Here is a 26,361-nt window from a genome sequence, read left to right as displayed (position 1 = left end):
CTGGACAAAACAAAGAAACTAATACAACAATATACAAACAATGCATACGCTCAGTGATGAATCATGCGAGTCCTGCATGGGCTCCTAATCTCAGTGAGACACACCACAACACCTTTCAAATCATACAAAACAAAGCCCTAAAAACAATTACAGGCTGCACAAATACAACACCTACAGACCATTAACACCATGAAACAAAAGTCCTCAAAGTCAAGGACCACCTCGACATGAGATGCACACAAACACTTGCTGCAGCCACCACAAACACATCACACCCGCTACACTACATAGCAGAACAACCACGCACATCAAGAAACATTAAAACAACACCCAAAGACCTGTACCACACACAGATACTCTCTTCTCTTCCTCCACAACCACCAAATACCAGCCTCCAGTAACATATTCATAATTATATCACTCTCCGCTCCATTAACACACTGAAAGACAACACATTGCTGCATGCCAGAGCCCCTGATATCCACCCTTCTGAATCCTCTCTCCCACGAAAGGACAGAGTCCACCTGGCCAGACTGCGGTGCAGCCACCACCCAGCACTTCTAAGCTATCAGAAGAGGCTGGATCATTGTGAACAGCTGCCCAGGATGTAACACTTCACCCCATACCATACAACACATAATGGAAGACTGCATTATACACAATCATGCACGCAAACTACACAACATACACTCTATAAAGGATTTGTGGGAAAACCCAGTTCCGGCTGTGGCATTCCTTGGGGAGACGGGACTGCTCGGACAGACAATCTAGGGAACGACAACAACATTCATCACCCCCTGGGGGCATTTCCACTACCACATTCTTATCTTATTTTTGTAATGGGTTCACTTCCCAAGTAATGGTTAAGGGATGGTCTTTTGCCACTATTACCCACTTCCAGTACTTTGCATTTTTTTTTTTTTTTCCCTTTTGTATTGAACTTAATTTCCCATTCTTACTTCATGCAAAATTATTGTCTAGATCTTTTTGCAATAGTCTACCACCCTCATTTTTCACTCTTCTCATGATTTTTGCATCATTTGCAAACATGTTGGCATAGCTTGTTGACGCCACTGCCGGAATGCCAGCTGTACCCCTGCCAGCCAGACCACCCAATCATGAACATCAGCCATTGGATACACATGTATCTAATGTCAAAGTTCAATGGTATAGTGTCAGACACATACTCCAGCAGCTTTACCTGCTCCAGCAAGCATGGTCACTTCACTCACCAACTTTAAAACACTGATATCTTCTTCGTTCCTCCTTCCTCATCACTATGGTAGGAGTACTGTAGCAACATGTTACCATTACACCATTATGTAACCTACAGTCGCCCCTTGTCTTTGATGTGTAATGCACCCTTTCTTGCTCAGACACTATGTTCACCAGCAAGTCATCTCGCCTAAGCATGAACCTGTTGCAATTTTGTGTTAATAAGGAGTGAAGGTAAGAATTGAGGAATGAGAGTTTTCTTAACCTCTTTTTACCAGTACTCCCTGCCACCTTGTGCTTAGTAATAGCAACAATGGCACCCCACTCACCAGCTACTACACTTCACACCACTTGGGGGCCCCATCCCCCCATCTCCAACTCTGGCTACACCACTTGCAATAACTCCCAACCAACTCCCTCAGATCACACACATTCACAGAATCTCCCCAGTGTGATGTCAAAAACCCCATCTCCAAATCCACTGGGGCCTGAAAATCATCACCACCTTCTGCCAAAGCCTCCACCTTACACATCTGTCCTACCTCAAAAATCAGTTCCACACAAACCCCCACTCATTTTCCACCAACCCCAATCAAAAACTTTCCACAAGCTTCCCCAACTATACCCAACAAACCATTCCTTCCGAAACCAACCAGCCCACCACCATCACACCTCCCTCCCTCAGACACCCTGCACGACACTCATCCAACCCAGGCCCCCTGCTCTCATCTCTCCCATTTTCCCCATTTACCACTGTCACCTTCTCAGCATCTCCACCATGACCACCTCTCCCTCCCAATCCTCCTTCGCACCCAGCAACTCCCTAAAACATTCTTCTCATCCTCTCCCCACTACCACCTCTCCATCTGCAGCCCTCACCTCCCCCTCCTCTCATTTTTCCTCCAAAACATCTTGCTACTTTAAAAAATTTGTCACACTACTCTCACTCTACATCCACTTTCCTTCCTGCCTCCCCATCCCATGCTTTACTTTCCTTCCTTTTCCTTGCACCCCTTACAGGTTTCTCTCACCTTATTCTGCAACCAGTCCATGACTGCTTACCTACTCCCTTCCAAAACCTTCCCCACTTCACAATCCTAACCACTAACCTCTCCTACTCCCTTTCATTCTCCCTGATCCATATACCATCCCTGCACACCCCAACTCCTCTCTAATCTCCCCCTTGCACTCCTCTCCCTCCCACACAAGCAATCCCCACCCTCTCCATCCATCCTCTACCCTCAACTCGCCTTCCACAAAAAAAAAAAATAATAATAAATAAATAAAATAAAAAAATCTGACAATACCTCTCTATCCCAAGACATATCCAAAATGCCTCCTATTCCCTTCCCAGCCACCACCACACAGTCCACCAAAGCCCCATTAACCACCCTCTTTTATGTGTACCCATGCTTTAACCCCCTCTCAAACACAGCACCAGCCACAATCAACTCTCCCACCAAACACATCCCCATCCATCCAAGGTATTGGCTGCATGCTATAGAGGTAAAAATCTGCTAAGTACCATGCAGCTGATACTTTAGGGTCTATATGGGGTGTCCCTACAGACCAGACACACATCATTTTGTCTGTGTTGAAGGAAATATCTACTAATAGAGGAATTATGCTACTCCATTGTATGATAACTGTCCCTCCATTATGCTGTCCCCCAACTCTTTACAGTTCTGTACCACTTCTCTGAATACCATCTTTGACTAATCCTCTGCTTGGCAAGAAAGAACATTGCAGTGTTCTACTTAGGTTATCAAAGGAGACTAAAATGGGATGTAGGATGGGACTAGGCATCCTACTCTCTGTAGCTCTAAAGGTAAATTCCTAGAAGTAGCCAAGGCATACGAGGGTCTGGGAGTTTTCCAACCAGCATCCTAAGGTTTGGGTCTTTTTGTGAGCATGGATGTGGTAGAGATGAGAGTAAAAGGGAAGTGATAAGAAGTATGTTTGTGAGAAGATGGATGTGTTGGTATTGAGTGAAACTAAATTGGAAGGGAGGGGCAAGTTCGAGTTAGTGAGTGTAGTGGGGAGGGTATCAGGAGTGAGAGGACAAGAGAGAGAAGGGGTGGCTATAATAGTAAATGAAGGGATAGGTAAGCTTGTGGTGGAGTGGAAAGTAGTTTCTTCAAGGTCAGTGGATGAAGGTGAAATTGGGGAGATATGGGTCTTTGCAAGTGCGCATGAGCCTGGTGGTGGGAAGAATGTGATGGATGGGGAGGCTTTTTGGATGTATTTGAGTGAGTGCATGGGGGTTTTGGGAAGAGGTGCAAGGTGGTATTGGGAGATCTCAGTGCTGGAGTGGGAGACTGACTGGTAGACCACGTGGTCCTGGGTGTGGAGTGCCAGGAAGGGGTCATGGTGGAAAGTTAACAATTAAAAAAGAAATTGTAAATAAATCCCATCAAATCAAAACTCAACCTGTATTACTGCAGATTATCTTTTGATTAATCATTCTAGGATGCATGTAGACTGCCATACCAAATATATGCAAAAAAAAAAAAAAAAAAAAAAAAAATGGTAACACCGTTGTATAACAAACTCATGCATATTAAGCAGGTAAAATGTACAGTGAACAATGTTAACTCAAGAAGTATTAGAAGTATGTTGATTCACTTCTTTTAACAAGCAGACCACTGAAGAACATGAACTAAACCTGTGTGAAAAAAAAATCACTTTCATTCAGACTGTGGAGTAACAAATGTTGTAAATTTATTTTTCATCTTAACTCATTCTTGTATATTCCAAACCTCTTCTTCTAGGTATAGATTAATCTAACAACTTACAAAAGCATACCTCTGAATACAAGAAAGATTTATGCAAGAATTTCTGCCACACTGCAAGAGCTAATTCCCGCCACCTTCCTGATGTCACACTAATATCAGGCAGTAGTCTGTAGAAAGTCTGTATACTAATTTTATTTTCTTTAACACCTTTTAGCAGTGCCTTCAAAAGGAATACATATGCCTCAGGAATAATCTCGGCAACCATTTTCTCATTCCAATAGACCTGAAAAGCACAGGAAAAACACAGTACATTAAAAACGATTAACATGAATCTATACATACATACACCAACAGCTTTTTCCCTCTCCCTTCACAAGGAGGTAGTCAAAGTCAAAGGCATAAATCGACTCTCACCAATTTCATCCCCACATACTCCACTCCTATTCACAATCCCTCCCTCCCTTTTTTCTTGGCTCCTCCTGGATAATGGGTCATCCCTGTATCTTGCCCACTGCCCTGGGTCAGAAGCTATTTAGCAAGATACAGCACATCCACAGGAAGGTCGCTTCACTTAATTTGTGACCACCCCTCTACATCCCCTCATGCAGATAAAGAGAAGAGGGGGAGAAATCCCTTTGGGATGTGTCAAAATATTCACACATACTCTCTCACCCCCCATCCTCCACCTACTCCCTTGCATGCATCACAGCATCATCCATACATAACCACTCATCACTCATTCCTATCTTCTGTCTTCTCCCTTCCTCATCAGACATTTCCCCCTTTCCCACTGCCCCTTTTACCCCATCCATCTCATCCTTGGTCATCCCCTCATGCTCACGCCATCTACATCTGCCTTCCACACCTCTTTTACTAATCTTTCTCAGCTCCTTTCCATCTGTCCAAACCATCTACCATGATGTTCCATAATGTGTCACGATATGACACAAGGATATACAATTGTGATGCAGTAGCTTGTGCAAGTTGTCAAGTAACATTAATCCACATATTCCTGCAAGAGTTATGTAACATTGTAACTGCCCTTCCTAGCTATTTTATGGTGCCAGTACATAAACTGATGTAGAATTCAACCACTACTAGGGTATCTTAAGCTGGATAGCGAGATATAGGACTATCATATTAGGTAACTTATGATAAATGATCAATTACAAGTAAATTGCTGCAGAGTATGGCGGAGTACACAAATGGATCGATTTGCAGTGAAGTGTCAAAGGTCAATACAACAACAATGGCATTGGGGCATAGTGCCATCACAAATTGCACTTGGTTCTTAGCAACATTCAGATACCAAATGATAAATAAAAATAAAGTTGAAGGATTGTATGAAACCAGGTAAATAGAAACATAGACTATGCCTCTAGATACAACAAAATAGCAACTGCCATTGGCACTTCTATGAGCCCCACACATAGAAAGAGGGTTGCGTGCTGTGCCTACTTATTCATGTCCTCGTTCAAACCCTTTATATTTTGTCAATTCACTCTGTACGCATCTTATATTGTGCAAAACGAGAAGACATGGAAAAAAACTGAAAAAGGATATAGAAAAAACTTGAAAAGGAACAGTTTCCCACACAGAGCAATAAATACATGGAACAAATTAGACAACAAAACAGTATGTGCAAACACTATACAAGATGTTAAGATAAAAATTGATGCAGAGAGATACAAAGACGGGTCACCGCGAGCATAGCTCCCCTCCTGTATATTACAACTAGGTAAAACATGGTAAAGTAGTTGTGTTTTACATTTCACCTTTATTTCATATCTGGTGTAAGAAAATCTCCCAACAAATGGCATAAGGCTCGCTCTCCTATGTGTACTTATGCTCGACTTTCTTCCTAAACATTGTATTTGCTATCATCAACTCTTAGACACATCACCATTGTCTCTACAATATGATTATTTCCTGGAACTCTACACTTACCAACCACTCCATCTATTGGTCCATTTCCTACCCTAGCATCAAGATCTCCCAATACCACTACATTGACATTTCTCCCTAAACCATCTATGCATTCATTTAAAGCTATCCAAAAAGCCTTCCTTTCCTCTATACTCCTCTCACTACTAATCATATGCACTTACAAAAACCTACATCTCCCTTTCCAGTTTCACTTTCATCCACATTAACCTTAAAGAAACCTCTTTCCACTCCACCACATGTTTACCTATCTCTTCACATACTACTATATCCCTTCTCTCGCTCGTCCTCCTTTCACTCCTGACACCCTCCCAACTGAACTCCCAAACTCAAACTTGCCCCTCCCTTTCACCTTAAGTTTCATTCAATGCCAACACATCCATCTTTCTTCTCACATACATATTGCCTATCTCTTTCCTTTTATTCTCATCTGTACCACATCCACCAACATTAAAAGTCTCAAACCCTAGGGTTCTAGTTGGGAAACTCCTCCAAGACCCTTTTATGTCTTTGGTTTTAGTGATGTCCCCTTAGAGAGTAGTTTACAGTCCTATCTCCCTGCCCCCTTTTCTTTAGTCGCCTTTAATGACTCAAGTGAGTGCACTTGGTAGAAATATTCTTTCTCCCCTACCATAGGGCTCAATGGAAAAAATGGATATGAATATTCAGAGAAGTGGTACGGGACAGTGTTAGGAATGAGGGTACCAGCATAACAGAGGGACAGTTGCAATATGATGAAGTAGCATAATTTCTCTAGGAACAGAGATTCCCTCTACCATGTGCAATATATGTGGCTGTAGTCCATAGGGGCAACCCACATAATAATCTTAGCCCATCCAAGAGCAGTCCACCATACACACATTGCTAAACACTGGTGACTGCTCTCTTCTCCCTATACTTTCAGCCAGTGACACAGAAATTGCCCCACAGAGTAATCTTTAGAGAGATAATGAATTAACAGAAGAGATAACCTAGAAGGAATAACCTATATATACTACAAAAATAATTATAAAAAAAAATACATATATATATACCAAAGGCTTTTTCCCCCTTATTAGGGAGGTAGCCAAAAAAAAAAAAAAAAAAAGGCATAAAATCCACTCCCACCCATTCCATCCCCCACATACTCCACTCCCACCCATTCCTCCCTCTAATCTTGGCACCTCCTGGATGACTGAACATCCATGCATCTTGTCCACTGCCCAGAGCAGAGGCAGCGTCGCAACATACAGCACATCCAAAGCAAGGCCATTTCATTAAATTGGTGAGCCCCCTCTCCTTCCTCTCATGCAGACCAAAAGATGAGAATAAATTCCTTCAGACTGCATCAGTTAATTTCTCATACATACTCCCTCACCCCCCAATCCCCCACCCACTCACCCTCATGCATCACTGCATTATCCATACACAACCCTTCTCCATTATCCCCGATCTTCTGTCCTCTCCCGTCCCTACTCAAAAGACATTCCCCGCTTTCCCAATGCCCCTTTTACCCCATCCATCCATCTTATCCTAGGTCGCCCAATCATGTTCACTTCTTCCACACATCTTTAACTAATCTTTCTTCACTCATTCTTTCCATGTGTCTAAACCATCCTAATACTCTTTCATCAATCCTATCTCCCAACTCCCTTTCCACCCACATTCTCCTCCTCACCTTATGTCTCACTCTATCCAGCCTAGTAATCACCATCATACTTCTCAGGCACCTCATCTCAAACACATTCAAACTTCTTTTCTCTTCCTCTTATGTTCCATGTTTCTGGCCCATACAGTGCTATCGGCACAATCACTACTTTGTACAATCTCTTATTAACATCCATTCCCAAATGTCTATTTCTCAATACACTTTTTCATCCACCAAGGCATTTATACACTTCTCTCAATCTACAATCTACCTCCGCCACCACTCCTCCCTTTCCTCCCACATCACCCAAATATCTAAAACTACCCACTTCCTTCAGTCTCTCTCCCTTCATACTCACTTCCAGGTTGCTGCCCCTTCTCCTCTTGTACATCTTATCACCTTACTTTTATTCACATTTATCTTCAACTTCCTTTTACACACCTTCTCAAACTCTGTCACTAACTTCTTCGATCCCTCCTCTGATCCTGCTACAAGTGCAGTGTTGTCAGCAAACAATAATTGGCTTATCGCCCACATCTCTCCATTTTCTTTAACCATCTCCAGTCCCTGACCCACTACCCTTGCATTTACCTCTTGCACCACCCCATACATGTATAAAGTGAACAGCCAGGGTGACATAACATTCCTGATGAAGTCTCTTCTTTACCTCAAACCACTCACTCTCCATTTCTAATCTTAACACAAACTCTACTACTCTTATAAAACTTTTGACTGCTCTGAAAAGCCTTCCTTTCCTATATATCTGCAAAACTTTCCTCATGCCTTCCTGTCTACCCTGTCAAGCCTTTTCCATATCCATTATAGCCCAAAATACATCCTTACCTTTTTCTATAGCTTTCTCACATATCTCTTACCACAAATATCTGATCTACACAACATTTACATGTCCTAACCCCACATTCTTCCTTGCCAATGACTCCCTCACTTCCTCTCCTAATCCACTTAATCAAGACCCTCCCATAAGCCTTCCCAACTGCACTTAACAAGCTGATCCCTCTGAAACTTAAGCCTTCCCAACTGCACTTAACAAGCTGATCCCTCTGAAACTACTGCACACACTTGTCCCCCTTTCCCTTGTAAGGTGGAACTATAAAGGCACTCCTCCAGTCCTCCTGCACTCTACCTTCTCTTAAACAATTATTAAATAACCTCACCAGCCAGTCCACCATAACTGTACCTCCTTTTTTCACACATTCTGCAAGGCATCCATCCAGACCAGGTACCTAACCTGCTTTCATCATCTTTACAGATGCTTTCACTTCATCTTTCCTTAGTTATCCTCCATTTTCCTCACTCATCAGTCATTTTCTTAGTGCTTCCCACTGGAACTACCTTTCCCTCCTTATTCTCCTTCACACTTAGCAGTTCCCTAAAATACTCTGCACACCTTCCTCTTACTGCCGTCTCTTCCCTTATCATCTCTTCATCTGCACCTTATAACTTTTCTCTCTACTTGATTCTGCCGTCTGGGGTATTGGCTGCTTGTTATTGTGGCAAAGTAGCATGCAGTTGATACTTTAGGGTCTATATGGGGTGCCCCTATGGACCAGAGCCACACATCATTTTGTCTATGATAGAGGAAAACTTTGTTCATAGAGAAATGATGACACTTTTATACTATGACTATCCCTCCGTTATGCTGTCCCCCAACCCCTTGTTGCTGTCCTGTACCATTTCTCTGAGTATTCCTTTTCTGTGATGGGGGAATTCCCTGTGGTGGGGGAAAAGAATACTAAAAGAATACTGCTAACAAGTATTCCATTTGGATCATAAAAGGCGAGAAGAAAGGGACGGGGATTGGGACTAGGCATCCTTCTCCTTGTAGCCCCACAGGGGACTTTCCTAAAAATAATAGAGAAGGCATAAGAGGGTCTGGAAGGCCTCGGACCAGCACCCTAAGGTTTGGGTCTTTTAATGTGCGTGGATGTGGTACAGATGAGAGTAAAAGGGAAGAGATAGGTAGTATGTTTGTGAGAAGAAAGATGGATGTGTTGGCTTTGAATGAAACTAAGTTCAAAGGGAAGGGTGAGTGTAAGTTTGGGAGTGTAAGTGGGAGGTTATCAGGAGTGAAGAGAGGGCGAGGGAGGGAAGGGGTGGCTATTCTAGTAAGTGAAAAGATACGTAAACGGGTAGTGGAGTGGAAGGATAATGTGGATGAAGGTGAAACTGGGAAAAGAGATGTGGGTCTTTGTAAGTGCATATGGCCTGGTAGTGAGAAGAGTGTAGAAGAAAAGGAGGCCTTTTGGATAGATTTAAATGAGTGCATAGAAGGTTTAGGAAGAAATGTCAATGTAATAGTACTGGGAGATCTTAATGCTAGGGTAGGAAATGGTCAAACTGAAGGAGTGGTTGGGAAATGTGGAGTTCCAGAAAAGAGTCGTAGTGGAGAGTTGATGGTGGAAATGTGTCTAAAAAGAGAGTTGATGATAGCAAATACAGTGTTTCGGAAGAAAGTCAAGCATAAGTACACATGGGAGAGGGTGGTGGATAGAGCGCTAATGGATTATGTAGTGGTAAATAGGATTATGATAGGAAGAGTTAAGGATGTACATGTGCTAAGGGGGGAGGGTGGGGGAACATCAGATCATTTTTTGGTGGAAGGTAAGTTGAGAGTGGAGGATAGATGGAGAAAGAGGAAAGGGACAAAAGGTAGGGAGGTGCTTAGAGTGAACTCTTTGAATGAAAAGGAGGAGTACGGAAAGAAGCTGAAGGAGGAGTGGGAGGGAGTGAAAGATAGAGTAGAGTTAGGTGTGGAGGAGGAATGGGGATGGTTCAAGGAGGGAGTCATAAAGTGTGCAAGGATGGTGTGTGGAACAAGAAGGACAGGAGGAAATAGAAGAAAGGGTAGTGAATGGTGGGATGAGGAAACAAAGAAGGTTGTAGAAGAGAAGAAGCGAGCTTTTACAGATTGGTTACAAAATAGGACGAGGGAGTCATATGAGAGGTACAAAGAAAAGAAAATAGAAGTAAAGCAAAAGGTAAAGGAGGCGAAGAGGAGAGCAGATGTGAAATGGGGTAAGAGTATGACAGAAAATTTTGAAAGTAATAAAAAGATGTTTTGGAAAGAAATTAAGAGAGGAAGAGGAGGCGAATCAAGTAGAGAAGAAAAGGTAAAAGGTGCAGATGGAGAGATGATAATGGAGGAGAAGCCAGTAAGGGGAAGATGGGCAGAATATTTTAGGGAGTTGCTAGATGTGAAGGAGGATAGGGAAGGAAAGATAGCTGCAGTGGGAAATGCGAAGAAAATGAGTGATGAGTGAGGAAAATGGAGGAGAAATAAGGAAGGATGAGGTGAAGGCAGTTGTTAAGATGATGAAAGCAGGTAAGGCACCGGTCTGGATGGATGCCATGCAGAATGTCTGAAAAAGGGAGGTACAGTGATGGTGGACTGGTTGGTGAGGTTATTTAATGTTTGCTGGAGAGAGGGTAGAGTGCCGGAGGACTGGAGGAGTGCCTGTATAGTTCCTCTTTACAAGGGAAAAGGGGACAAGTGTGAATGTACTAGTTTCAGAGGGATTAGCTTGTTAAGTGTAGTTGGGAAGGCTTATGGGAGGGTCTTGATTGAGAGGATTAGGAGAGGAACAGAAGGAGTAATTGGTGAGGAACAGTGTGGATTTAGGACAGGTAGAGGTTGTGTAGATCAGATCTTTCTGGTAAGACAGATATGCGAGAAAGCTATAGGAAAGGGGAAGGATGTTTTTTGGGCTTTTATGGATCTGGAAAAGGCTTATGATACGGTAGACAGAAAGGCACTGTGGGAGGTTATGCATATATACGGGATAGGAGGAAAGCTTCTAGGAGCTGTCAAGAGTTTTTATGAGAGTAGTAGAGCATGTGTCAGGATTAGAAATGGAGAGAGTGAGTGGTTTGAGGTAAAGGTGGGACTGCGTCAAGGATGTGTTATGTCGCCCTGGCTGTTCAACTTATACATGGATGGGGTGGTGCGAGAGGTAAATGCAAGGGTAGTGGGCAAGGGATTGAAGATGGTTAAAGAAAATGGAGAAAAGTGGGAGGTGAGCCAGCTGTTGTTTGAGGACGACACTGCACTTGTGGCAGGATCGGAGGAGGGATTGAGGAAGTTGGTGACAGAGTTTGGGAGAGTATGTGATAGAAGAAAGCTAAAGATAAATGTGGGTAAAAGTAAGGTGATGAGATGTACAAGGGGTGAAAGTGGCAGTAATCTGGAAGTAAGCATTAAGGGAGAGCGACTGGAGGAAGTTTATAGTTTTAGATACTTGGGTGCAAATGTGGCAGGAAAAGGTGGAGTGAAGGTGGAGGAAGAATGTAGATTGAGAGAAGCGAGTAAATGCCTTGGTGGATTAAAGAGTGTAATGAGAAATAGACATTTGGGAATGGATGCGAAGAGGAGACTGTATGAAGGAGTGATTGTGCCAACAGCACTGTATGGAGCAGAAACAAGGAACATAAGAGAAGAAGAGAGAAGGAGTTTGAATGTGTTTGAGATGAGGTGTCTGAGAAGTATGGTGGGGGTTACTAGGCTAGATAGAGTGAGAAATGAGGAGGTGAGGAGGAGAACAGGGGTGGAAAAGGAGTTGGGAGATAGGGTTGATAAAAGAATATTAGGATGGTTTGGACACATAGAAAGAATGAGTGAAGAAAGACTAGTAAAAGAGGTATGGAAGGCAGATGTGGAGGGAGTGATCATGAGGGGACGTTCTAGGATGAGGTGGATGGATGGGGTGAAGGGGGAATGAGGGGAATGTCTGTTGAGGAAGGACGGGAGAGGACAGAAGACAGGAGTGAATGGAGAATGGTTGTATATGGATGATGTGATTGCATGTGGTGGAATGGGCAGGGGTGGGTGGGGGGTGAGGTAGTATGTGTGGGCAAAATTTGACGCAGCCCGAAGGGATTTCTCCCCGTCCTCTCCTTTTTTGCAAGGGGGGATGCCGATTTAATGAAGCGGCTTGCTGTGGATGTGCTGTCTCTTGCGACACTGCTTCTGACCCAGGGCAGTGGGCAAGGTGCAGGGATGACCCATCATCCAGGAGGTGCTCAGATAAGAGGGAGGGTGGGAGGGGTGTGGAGTGTATTCAGGGATGAAATGGATGGGAATGTTTTTATGCCTTTCCCTTTTAGGCTACCTCCCTTGTAAGGGGAAAAAAAGCCTTTGTATATGTATGTATTTGATTCGCCTCTTCTTCCTCACTTAATCTTTCCAAAACTTTTTTATTACTTTCAAAATTTTCTGTCATACTCTTACAACATTTCACATCGCTCTTCTCTTTGCCTCCATTATATTATGCTTTACTTCTCTCCTCTTTACTTCGTATCTCTCATAAGACTCTCTCATCCTAATTTGTAACAAATATATGAAAATCTGCTTCTTCTATTCTACACCTTTTTGCTTCCTCATCCCTCCACTCACTACCCTTCCTTCTATTTCCTCCCATCCTCCTTGTTCCACACACCATCTTTGCATACCTTATGACGACTACCTTCAACCATCCCCATTCCTCCTCCACTCCTAGTTCTTCTCTATCCTTCACTACCTCCCACTCCTCTCTCAGCTTCTTTTACCCCTTCTCCTTTTCTTTCTCATTTAAGGTCACTCAGTACCTCCCTACCTTCTGCCCTTTCCTTCTTTCTCCACTTATTCTACACTCTTAACTTAACTTCCACCAAAAAATTATCTGATATTCCCCAACTCTCCCCTTAGAACATGTACAACCTTAACTCTTCCTACTATGCTCCTGGTTACCGCTATATAGTCCATTAACACTCTGCCACCCTTCCATCCACTACCCTCTCCTATGTGTACTTTGCTCGACTTTCTTCCTAAACACTGTATTTGCTATCTTCATATCTCTTTCAAGACACATCTTCACCATCAACTCTCCACTACAATTTTTTCCTGGAACTCCATACTTCCCAATCAATCCATCTATTGGCTAATTTCCTACCCAACAATTAAGGTCTCCTAATACTAATACAGACATTTCTCCCTAATCCCTCTATGCACTCATTTAAATCCATCCAAAAAGACTCCCTTTCCTCTACACACTTTTCACTACCACTACCAGGCCCATATGCACTTACAAAAACCCACATCTCCCTTCAGAGTTTCACCTTCATTCACATTAACCTTGAAGAAACTTTCTTCCCACAGCAGATGATGGGACCATCTAGGATCTGTTGTTATGCATGTTGGCACCACGGTCACTCTGTGAGGAATTATAGGGAGATCGAGTCCATATGTTAGGAATTCAACGAGTCTAGACATATTGCTCGACACTGCAAGCTGGGAAATGGACGAGGACCAGCTGCTATGCACGCAGCCGCCAAAGAATTGTAAGGATGTATCCATCTGTATGGTGATTGTAGATGTCTGGTTGAGAGGAAGGTGTACAAAAGCACCAGTAGATTTCGGCTGCTGAACCACAATTGTAAAGGATGACTTGATCATAGAATTCAGACAGGGAGATGTAGCCCTGATGACAGTCGATGGAAGGGAAGCAAAGTGTGAGGACAACCAGGAAGTTGAAATGATGGAGGGCATTCTGATACGACTAAGAGCGTTATTGAAGCAAAGTGTGAGGACAACCAGGAAGTTGAAATGATGGAGGGCATTCTGATACGACTAAGAGCGTTATTAGAATGGTCATACAGGGAATTGACATGGTGCTTGGAATAAATGCAATTGCACAGCTTGGAAAAGACATGTTTGTTGCCTGACAGTGAGGATTGGCGCAATACGCGACTCAAGTATGCAATGGAGAGGGAGGAGCCGTCTGACGCCGGATATGGATGTACGAATGACAATGAGGGCCAAAAGGGGCAGTGTCGCGAAGCTCGACATTGACAAGAAGACATCACCTTGTACGATTGGGGATGAAGACTACCATGCAAAAATTGATGGCCAGAAGTGGGCAGTGTGGTACCTGAAAAAAGGCTCGCCTCTATGGAAGAACAAAGTTGACTGCTATGAACAGACTCTCAAAGAAGGGGTGAGGGATGACTGGCATTGAAATATAGCAGTGGATTGATGAGTTTGTGAGGTGTCATTCTGGTGATGATTTTGTTGATACAAAGAGACCCTATGCAAATGGTGCCAAATGAGGGGGGGCTTCCACGATTGTTGATCTACAGGAGGTTTTTCCTACAAATTCATGTAGCAAAGAAACTATGGAAATGCCAACTAATAAAATATAAAGGTAAAAAATTGCTTGACCTGACTGGGATTTGGGCTGTGCTCAACTCTGAGGATAATGATGAAGATCCTGAAGACAGGACTGGTGAGGAAATTGCACTGGTGATAATGAGATATTTCTGGAATGGGGTCCTGTGCATGTCCTGATGAGTAGCACTGTGTTTTGGTCGGGAGCACTGAACGAAATGCTGGACAAATGGAGCATGATATGTTTAGTGCTGCTTACTGGCCGAGAGAAAATGGATTAGTAGAATGACACCTTTGCACAAATAAGTCCATTGATGAGAGGGCACTAATACCAGCCATGGAGGCAGTCTTCTGGTATAACATGTCCCCTAGGTCAGGCCAAGATGAAGACTCTATTCCACAGAGAACCTTAAATATGATTGGTGACATCCCCAGGTAGGGCTGGTGCTACCAGCCAATACTGAAGAAGGCTCTGCTCCAGTACAGGTGGGGTAGGAGGTATGGGTGAAGCCAAAGGATGGCAAGTGTTCATCACAGTGGATGAGGGGGATTGTAACCGAGGTAAATTCATGGAACAACATCTCTCTCGAGGGAGTGCCGCAACATATCTTGGATCTTCATTGTGTGGTGAGTAACAGAGAAAATGAGGAAGATTGTCATGATGTGGTAGTGAATGGAGGGAGCAACACCCCAACAACCAGTGTGACATCCTCCAAGATGGCTGCAAGACTACAAAGTAGGAAGTGTAGGAGACGAAAAAGATGAAGAATAGGTTGATCTCAAGATCAAGAGGGGGTGTGGTATGAATGTAGTGAATGTGGTGCATAGTTGGCACCCCTGGTACGGGGTCAAGGGTCACAGTGTAGGAAGGAGGGCAAAGGGCGTGTAAGGGTGTGTGCGTCAATGCGTGTGTGGAACAAGAAGGTGCAAGTGTTACCTTAATAGGAATAATAGAATCAGCAGTAGTGAATGGAGGAGCGACACCCTGATGACCACAGCATGACAGACATCCTCCAAGATGGCTGCAGGATTTCCAAGTAGGAAGTGGAGGAGACTAAAAATAGTTGATCTTGAGATCAAAAGGGGGTGTGGTGTGAATGTGGTGCAGACAGGGTACAAAGTTGGCACCCCTAGCATGGGGTTAAAGGTCACAGTGCAGGAAGGAGGGCAAAGGGTGTGTGAGGGTGTATTTACTTAGATGTATTATAAGGGAAGGGGAACTATGCTCATGGTGACCAGTCTTTGTATTTTGCAACAGCTAGTTTGTTCTTAAATTCATGTATTGTGTTTGCACTCACTTGTTTCATCCAATTTGTTCCAGGCGTCCACCACTGTGCATTTTTTTTCTTCTATAACTGTCCTTTTTTATTTATTTTTTTTCGTGTCCCCTTGTATTCTTTCTATCCCAATTTAGTAAGTTTTCTCTGTCAAGGACTTCCATGCCTTTCACGTTCCTGTAAATGGCCAACAGATCACATCTCTTCTCTGTGCCAGCATTGGTAGTTCCAGTTTAGCCAATCTTTGCTCATATGTCAATTTTGAAGGTGTTGGGGCCATCTTTGTCGTTGCTCTTTGGATTATTTTTATTTTTCTTGTATTCTTTTTTGAACTAAGTGTCTTTAGTATCACTGCATACTCCAATCATGGTCTTATCAGTGTGACTAGTATTTTCTTTACCATTATCTCAGCCAAGTAATTAAAAACCACTTTTATTGATCTTGATAAATTGTAGGTTTCTCAGACTATTTTGTTTATCTGCTTGTCTGGGGACATATCTTTGGTGTTTGTTACTCCTAGGTCCTTTTCTGAATCAACTTTCTTTACTTCCTTTACACCGATTTAATATTGTCCCGATATTCTTTTTTTACTTTTTCCAAATTCCATTGTACTACGTTTCTTAATGTTGAAGTCCACTTCCCACTTCCGACTCCATTCCCAGACCTTGTTCAGATTTCTCTGTAGCAATTCACAATCTATTTCTGTACTTTCTTTAGTAGTACATATGTGGAATGACAAGGTGGAAGTGTAACTTTGATTGGTTTAGAATCTACAGAGCTAGTTGTTTTAAGGTAGATTGTAGAGTGGAGAAAAACCACCAAAAATAAAATGTAAATCCTGAAATGCCTGTGAAAATAACAGCTGACCTGAGTGCCAAGAGTTGGTAGCAGCAACTAAACATTATATGTTTATAGAGGCTGGTATTTGGCACTCATATTTTCATTGCCAAACGAATTTGTAGGGAAGCCGTCTGTAAATATACAATTTTGGACACCCACCTCATTTGGCGCCACTTGCGTAGGATCTCGTTACATATACAAAATCATTGCCAGTATGACACCTCACAAACTGGTTCAGCTCTCAGAAATCCAACACTGGTTGCACTTTGTTCTTGGTTGGCTGCACTACTGCCATGAAAGGCATGATTACACCCTCCACCTGATCCATGGTGAATCACTGGCTCTTCCCAGGGACTCAAGTTCCCTCATCAGTTCACCACTATACCTAGATGTCAAAGTCATCCCTCACCCCTTCTCTGAGAGTCTGTTCGTAGCAGTCTACTTTGTTCTTCAATAGAGGTGAGCCTTTTTTTTTTCAGGTACCACACTACCCACTTCTGGCTATCAATTTTTGCCTGGTAGTTGATGCATTTTGAAAGTAATAAAACAATGTTTTGGAAAAGAAATTACGAGAGGAAGAGGAGGCTAATCAAGTAGAGAAGAAAAGGTAAAAGGTGTAGATGGAGAGATGATAATGGAAGCAAAGCCAGTAAGAGCAAGAGGGACTGAGCATTTTAGGAAGTTGCTAAATGTGAAGGAGGATAGGGAAGGAAAGGTAGTTGCAGTGAGAAGTGATAACAAAAGGACTATGATGGGTGAGGAAAATGGAGGAGAAATAAGGAAGGCTAAAGTGAAGGCAGTTGTTATGATGATGAGAGCAGATAAGGCACCTGGTCTGGATGGATATCATGCAGAATATCTGAAAAAGGAGGTACAGTGATAGTGGACTGGCTGGTGTGTTTATTTAATGATTAGGAGAGGGTAGAGTGCTGGAGGACTGGGAGAGCACCTGAGAGGGTAGAGTGCTGGATGACTGGAAGAGTGCCTATATAGTTCCACTTTACAAGGTAAAAGGTAGTGCAAGTGTAGTAGTTTCAGAGGGTTTAGCTTGTTAGGTGCAGTTACAAAGGTTATGGGAGGGTCTTGATTGAGAGGATTAGGAGAGGTAGAGAGGGAGTAATTGGTGAGAAGCAGTGTGGGTTTAGGACAGGTGGTGGTTGTGTACACCAAATTTTTGTGGCAAGACAGATATGTGAGAAAGCTATAAGAAAAGATCATATATTTTGGGCTTTTACTGATTTGTAATAGGCTTATGACAGGGTAGACAGGAAGACACTGTGGGAGGTATTGCAGATATATGGGATAGGATGAAAGCTTTTACGATCTGTCAAGAGTTTTTATTAGAGTAGTAGAGCATGTGTCAGGATTAGAGATGACAGGATCAGAGGAGGAAATGAGGAAGTTTGTGACAAAGTTTGGGAAAATGTGTGAAAGAAGGAAGATGAAGATAAATGTGGGTAAAAGGTGATGAGATGTATGAGGGGGGAGAAAGTGGCAGCACACTGGAAGTGAGTATTAAGGGAGAGAGACTGGAGGAAGTGGATAGTTTTAGATACTTGGGTGTAAATGTGGCAGGAAAGGGAGGAGTGGAGGTGAAGGTAGAATGTAGGTTGAGAGAAGCGAGTAAGTGCCTTGGTGTTTTCAACAATGTAATGATAAATAGACATTTGGGAATGGATGCTAAGAGGATATTGTATGAAGGAGTGATTGTGCCAAGAGCACTGTATGGGGCAGAAACATGGAACATAAGAGAGCAAGAGAGGAGTTTGAATGTGTTTGAAATGAGGAGTTACTAGGCTGGATAGAGTGAGAAATGAGGACGGTGAGGATGAGAATGGGGGGTGGAAAGGGAGTTCAGAGATAGGATGGATGAAAGAGTATTGGGATGGTTTGGACATGTGAAAAGAATGAGTAAAGATAGATTAGTAGTAAAAGAGGTATGAAAGCAGATGTGGAAGAAGTGAACATGAGGGGGCAACCTAGGATGAGATGGATGGATGGAGTAAAAGGGGATTTGGGGAAGAGGGGAATGTCTGTTGAGGAAGGACAGGAGAGGACAGAAAACAGTGGTGAATGGAGAATGGTTGTATATGGATGATGTTGTGAGGTGGAATGGGTGGGGGATGGGGGGTGAGGGAGTATGTATGAGAAAAATTTGACACAACCTGAAGGGATTTCTCCCCATATCCTTTTCTGTGTGAGGCGACAGAGAGGGGGGTCGCCAATTTAATGAAATGATCTTGCTGTCGATGTGCTTTGTCTTGCAACACTGCTTCCGACCCAGAGTAGTGGACAAGATGCAAGGATGACCTGTCATTCAGGAGGTGCCAAGAAGAGGGAGGGAAGAGGGTGGAGGGAAGTGGAGTGTAGTAGGGATGGAATGGGTGGGAGTGGTTTTTATGCCCTTGTTTTTTGGCTACCTACCTTATAAGGGGGAAAATAGCCATTGGTATATGTAAGAAGAGATTCGCTATATATTCACTATGCTTTATATATATATGGGAGGAACACAATACCCCCAAGAAATTATACACTAATGTAAGGGGTACTTATACTCAAATTCATTAAAAACATGTTTGAAATTTTAAGTTCATCTACTCTATAAAGCGATGCGATGCTCCCTTAACCATTGCCCAACCTTGGTGAGCTGGATAACAATCTGGATAGTTATAAATTCCAGACAATGGTGATACAGACATAGGAGGAAGGATTAATTGGTTATAGGTCATTTAACTTAATGTCAATTGACCTTAAAATGAATAGAATAATTCAACACTCTAGGAGTACTTACTTCAGGCAGATTTCCATTTTCTTCAGATTTCCACTTAATATGCTGCCTATTGTGGTCCAGTACAAATGCTCCATTCACTTGAACTGGTAGATTGGTGCTATTGTCTGAACTGAATGGCAAGGGTAGGAAGCAAAAAAGTTTTCCATCCTGCACTTCATTTAGTGAAGCAGCTACACCCACCAAAGGAAGACCAACATTTTCAGCATCATTACAGATGTCCTGCATTTCAGAAAAATTTGGCAGGTAGTGTAGAATACAAATTTTCTGACGTTCAAGTGCATTTCCACTGGTATGTTTTATCTCCACTGTATACATCAGGTTTTGAAATGCATTTGCCTGGGGCCAATGATTAAGCTTTCTTAGAAAATCATTTCTCTGGTTCCGCAGTTTGCTTATATTCTTACTTTCAAGATTGATTTGTTGAAAGATACTTTTATCACTGACAGACTTGCAATCAAAAAGTGCAATAGACTCCAGTGACTTCAAAAATGTCAGAGTGAATGGGAGCTCTGCACCAAATGACGCAAAGAGGTCAGCAACTCTTTCTCTAGTGTATACAGTTTTTGACAACTGTGATAGCTTTTGCCGCAATGGGAACCAAAATATAGTACCAGGGAATATTCCAGAGAGAAGATGTTCTCTACTTAGATGGACATTTCCCCAAATTGTTAAGCATTCACTCTCAGAGACATATTTTATGAGTGTTTTCAAGTTCGTTTTCCGACACATAGTAAGCTCTGGTTCACTTGGATCCATGAATAGCACGCTGTCTCCACTAATGATGGTAACATAATCTGAAAAGATAAAATTCTTTCTTAATGGAAACAAATTTATAGTCATGGTTCTTTCTTCAGATAAAACCAAATAATATTTTCTTTCCCCATGTTGCCAATCAACTTAATTTCAGATTCAGTTATCAATCCACTGAACCTGGTCTCACTTGCATAACTTATGGCCTTCAGAAAACCAGGAACAGCTTCGGGGTGGGACCAAATGTAACTTAGGGAAGATATGCTGTATTATTGTTTGGGAAGCATTAGTGTGTAGCACTATAGATCAAGTTGTTCTGTGTCCCTGTGGAACAGTTTGAATCCATGACTAGGCCTATTCTGTGTTGGTATTGTCTTCATGCTGGTTTCATGACCACAGGCATGTCAGTGTGAATCTTGCCAGGTGTGGATGGGATTTCTCTGAAGGTTATTAGAGTATGGAATTCAGTGGTCTTTCTTAAAGGGTTTGTTTAGGAATCTGAATGTATGGGCTTCCGTTTGGATGTTTTGTGGTATAGGTGACAGGCTGCTATAAATGTTTAGAAAAAAGTAGTGTGCTACCAGGGTAGTTTTTTTGTGTTTAGGGTTCTGATGTAGAATTAGGTTCCTGCTATTTATATGTGTTTTGCATTGGTTGCATGTTATTGTGGGGTTAATAGCTTATAAGTAGTATGCAACTGATACTTCAGGATCTGTATTGGACATCCCTGTGGACCAGAACCACACATAATTTTGTCTGTGATAGAGGAAACCTCTATTCATAGAGAAATTGAAATAATTTATTACACTGTCACTGTCCCTCCATTATGCTATCCCCACACTCTCGTTACTGTCCAATATCATTTCTCTGAATATTTATTTCCTCATTTTCCTGAACCCTGTGGTGGGGAAAAGAATACTGCCACAAAGTATTTCTACTCGAGTTGTATGAGGCAACAAATAAGGGGTGGGGATAGGACTAGGTATCCTTCTCCCTATAGTCCCAAAGGAGACATTCCTAAAAAAAATTAAAGACATAAAAGGGTCTGGGAGGCGTTTTCCAACTAGTACATGTCTTTTAATGTGTGTAAATGTGGTACAGATGAGGGTAATAGAGAGGAGATATGTAGTAGCTTTGTGAAGAGAAAGATTGATGTGCTGACTTTAAGTGAAACCAAGTTGAAAGGGAAGGGCAAGTTTGAGTTAGAGAGTGCAGTTGGAAGGATCTCATGAGTGAAGAGAGGATGAGGGAGAGAAGGAGTGGCTATACTAATAAGTGAAGAGGTAGATGGAATGGAAGGTTTCTTCAAGGTTAATGTGGAGAATGGTGAAACTGGGAAGGAAGATGTGGATTTTTGCAAGTGCATTTGGGCCTGGTAGTGAAAAGTGTGAAGAAAGGGAGGCTTTTTGGATGAATTTAAATGAGTGCATAGAGGGATTAGGGAGAAATGTCAATGTAGTGGTATTGGGAAACCTTAATGTTATGGTAGATAATGAACCAACAGAGTGGTCGAGTGTGATATTCCAGGAAGAAATCGTAGTGGAGAGCTGATGTTGGAGATATGTCTAGAAAGAGTTGATGATAGCAAATATAGTGCTTAAGAAGAAAGTCAAGCACAAATACACATGGGAGAGTGTGGTAGACATAGTGTTAATGGACTATATAGTAGTAACCCAGAGTATAATAGGAAGAGTTAAGGATGTACATGTTCTAAGGGAAGAGAGTGAGGTAACATTATTTCATTTTTTGGTAGAAGGTAATTTGAGAGTAAAGGATAGATGGAGAAAGACAAAAAGGACAGAAGGTAGGGAGGTGCTTGATGTTAACTGCTATGAGAAAAAAGGATAAGGAGTACAAGACAAAGCTGAGAGAGGAGTGGGAGGGAGTGAAGGATATAGTAGAGCTAGGAGTGGAGGATGAATGGGGATGGTTCAAGGAGGGAGGCACAAGGTGTGCAAAGATGGGAGAAAATAGAAGGAAGGGTAGCGAGTGGTGGGATGAGGAAGCAAAGATGGTTGTAGAGGAGAAAAAGTGAGCTTCCATAGATTGGTTACAAAATAGTATGAGTGAATCATATGAGAGGTGCAAAGAAAAGAGAATTAAACATAAGTTAAAAGAGGCAAACAGGAGAGCAAATGTAAAATGGGGTAGAAGTATGTCAGAAATTTTGTAAAGTAATAAAACAATTTTGGAAAGAAATTAAAGAGGGGATGAAGAGGCGAATCAAGTAGAGTAGATAAGGTAAAAAGTGCAGATGGAGAGATGATAATGGAAGAGAAGGCAGTGAGGAAGATGGGCAAAATACTTTAGGGAGTTGCTAAATGAAAGAGGATAGGAAGGGAAAGGTAGTTGCAGTGGGAAGTGCCAAGAAAATGAGTCATGAGGAAAATGGAGAAATAAGACAGATAAGGTGAAGGTAGTTATTAAGATGATGAGAGTAGGCAAGGCACCTGGGTTGGATGGGTGTAAAAAAAAAAAAAAAAAATTTACTCTCAATTAACACAAGTTTAACACATTTTTTTTTATTCAACAAGAGTTTATTTTCAAGGAAAATTATTTAAACAACACGACAATTTCGATACAACACGATTTGGATTTGGTGGTAAGAGCACTGAGAGAGAGGGCCTCGTGCGGTCAATCTCCTGCACTCAGTTTTGATCTCAGTTTCTACACCATATCTCAAATGAAAATGGTGTCACCAACCCACAATTAATGATAAACAAATTTTTGAATATATGGACCATGATTATAGGTCATAAAAGAATTGTTACAGAGAAATGGATAATTTACTTAGAGATTGTAAATTCTCGTTTTCTGTTCTACACCAAAACAAAAAAGAAAGCAGTGTCACCAACCCACAATTAATGGTAAACTAATTTTTAAATGTATGGACTATTATCATAAGTCATAAAAGCTTGAAAAATTGTTACAGAGAATTGAATAATTTAGAGATTGTAAACTCTCATTTTCTGTTCTACACCAAAACAAAAAAGAAAACTATGTCAACAACCCACAATTAATAGTAAACCAATTTTGTTTGTTCTCGTGTGCACATACAAAATATGTACTACAAATAAATACAAAGAATGTGCGTTTTTGTCATTTCTGTAACCTACAAATGTATTAATTGTGTGTTTGTTCAAGTTCAGAGTAACAAAATCCCAAAATAGACAAGACATTCCCGGTGTGCAGGAACCTAACCCCCCATATTACCAGTACCGTACTTCCTATGGTAAAAATATGTTTAACTAACGCAATTTTACAAAGGATTACAAAGGCGGAAAATGAAAACAGGAGACCTTTTGGTCCATATCTAGGTCAGATGCAAAAAAAAAAATAATAATAATAATAATGAATAAATAAAAACTATAATAATGTAAATAACAAATAAAATACATAAATACATATAGTTAAATAATAAACAAGTAAATAGTAAATGATAAATTGACATATAACTAATAATAAATGAGAATCAGACAAATGATAAAAAAATATATATATATATATAAAATAAATCATAATCATTACAGCATCTTGCTTTGGTGTTAACCTAAATGATTCTTATAGCTTCAAACTATCTTGCTTAGATGTTTACCTAAATGATTCTGCTTCAAAATGAACTACATTGCACTGCCTCTGTAGGAAGTTTATTCCATTCATTAACTACACGGTTGGCAAAGTTGTTTCTACCCACTTCTTAAATGAATCTATTTCCAGACAGTTTGAGATGTTTCTTGTCTGATTCTCATTCAATGTGAAAATTTTGTCACTTTTGATGTTGTCAATTCCCTTTAGAATTCTAAGACCTGTATAAGTCACCTCTGAGTCTACGCTTTTTTAGGGAAAACAGATTCATACGTTTTAGTCAATTTTCATACGATTTATTTTTTATATTTGGAATCAGTTTTGTGGCTCACCGCTGTACTTTTTCCAGTGTGTCAATGTCTTTAATGAGATTCGGTGACCATATGGAAACAGCATATTCCAAATGTGGATGAAGCAACGATTTATATAGCTTGTTAATGAGTGATGGACTTTTGATCACGCAATCACTCCTAGAATCTAATTTGCTTTCTCAGAGGCTAAAATACACTGTTTGGATGATTTGAGATCATTACTGATAATTATGCAGAGATCTTTTTCACTATCCACTTTTGTTAATGAATTTCCAAAGAACTTGTAATCGTACTTACTGTTATTTTTACTTATGTGCATTACCTTGCATTTACTTGTGTTAAATTTCATTAGCCACTTTTCAGACCAATGCTTTAATTGACCCAAATCTTTTAGAATATCTTATTGGTTAAAGTGATCATTTGCCATTTCGCACAGTTTTGTTTCATCAGCAAATTTGGAAACTGAAGATTTTAGTCCATGGTCTACATCATTTATATATACTATGAATAGATGTGGCCTAAGAACGGAACCCTGAGGAACTCCACTTGTAACGTTTTTCCATCTAGAAGTTTTTCCGTTTAAAACAACACCGTTTTCAATCATTCAACCAATTATTATTCCAACTTAATAGGCTACCTCTTATTCCATGTGAAGCTAATTTAGTAAGTAGTCTTTCGTGGGGGACAGTATCAAAAGCTTTTGCAAAGTCTGGATATTCTAAATCTATTTTGTTTCTTTTGTCACAATTCGTGATAACCATGTTGTAGAATTCGAACAAGTTAGTCACACAAGAACGTTTCCATCTGAAACCATGCTGGCTATCATTCATCAAACAGTTACTTTCTAAATGATGTTCGATAGCATCTCTGATGATAGTTTCCATTATTTTTCCTACAATTGAAGTCAAAACTTATAGGCCTATAGTTATTTGGTTTCTTTTTGTCACCTTTTTTTGAATATGGAAGTAACATTAGCTAGCTTCCATTCTCTTGGGACATCTCTGGATATGATGGATTTCTTGAAAATAATTTCTAATGGAACAATATCATTTCTCATTTCCTTTAAGATTCTTGGATGCCATCAGGCCCTGGTGTTTTATTAACTTAGTTTCTCTATATACCTTTTATTTTTTTCTTTTGTTATATCTACCATAATAAGTTTACCCTACACTTTTCACAGGTTCCAGTTCAGAGTTCAATTTGAGGTATTTTGTTTATGAATCCAGAGCTAAAATAAATATTACACATTCCTTCATTTGAATATTCAAGTTCACCGTCAGCAGATAATAGTGGACCAATGTGATTCCTAACAACCTTTTATCTCTAATGTAACTATAAATTATTTTGATTAACACGACATCTCCAGGAAAGTAACCCTTGTGTTAACTGCGAGTCGACTGTATAGTTGTGGTGGACTGGCTGGTGAGGTTATTAAATGTTTGTTTAAAAGTAGTGCCGGAAGACTGGAGGAGTGCCTGTGTAGTTCCACTTTACAAGGGAGAAGGGGACATGCGAGTGTAGTAGTTACAGAGGGATCAGTTTGTTGAGTGTAGTTGGGAAGGTTTATGAGAGGGTCTTGATTAGACAATTAGGAGAGGAACAGAGGGAGTAATTGGTGAAGAACAGTGTGGTTTTAGGAAAGGTAAGAGTTGCATGGATCAGATTTTTGTGGTAAGACATATGGAGAAAGCTTTAGGAAAAGGGAAGGATGTTTTTTGGGCTTTTATGGATTTGGAAAAGGCTTATGATTGGGTAGACAGGAAGGCTGGTAGGTACTGCAGATATATGGAATAGAGGGAAAACTTTTAAGAGTAGTCAAGTGTTTTTTAAGTATTAGAGAGCTTGACCCGCCATCCGGGAGGTGCTAAGATAGGAGGGAGGGTGGAGGGGTCTGGAGTGTATTCAGGGATGGAATGGGTGGGAATGATTTTATGCCTTTTCCTTTTTGGCTACCTCCCTTGTAAGGGGAAAAAAAGCCTTGGTATATGTATGATGTATTAGAGTTTATGTTAGAATCAGAAATGGAGTGTGCGAGTGGTTTGAGGTAAAGGTGGGGCTTCATCAGGGATGTGTTATGCTGCCTTGTTTCTTCAATTTATACATGGATGGGGTGGTGCAGGATATAAC

The 26,361-nt window shown here is 41.2% G+C and overlaps 1 protein-coding gene across 1 annotated transcript in view; it reads right to left on the bottom strand.

The window, feature by feature from the left end:
- The window catches only part of LOC143018054 (sacsin-like), a 164,337-nt gene that overhangs the window by 28,550 nt on the left and 109,426 nt on the right, over nt 1-26,361 (bottom strand). The window contains exons 6-7 of the mRNA XM_076173103.1: nt 19,589-20,382; nt 4,021-4,233 (exon numbers count right to left, since the gene is read on the bottom strand). Coding sequence (XP_076029218.1) covers nt 4,021-4,233; nt 19,589-20,382 — 1,007 coding nt within the window. The remainder of the gene's footprint in view (nt 1-4,020; nt 4,234-19,588; nt 20,383-26,361) is intronic.

This window comes from Oratosquilla oratoria, chromosome 34, assembly GCF_046742065.1.
Source record: "Oratosquilla oratoria isolate Oo_2021 chromosome 34, ASM4674206v1, whole genome shotgun sequence".
Taxonomy (NCBI): domain Eukaryota; kingdom Metazoa; phylum Arthropoda; class Malacostraca; order Stomatopoda; family Squillidae; genus Oratosquilla; species Oratosquilla oratoria.
This window is presented reverse-complemented; position numbering and strand designations above follow the sequence as displayed.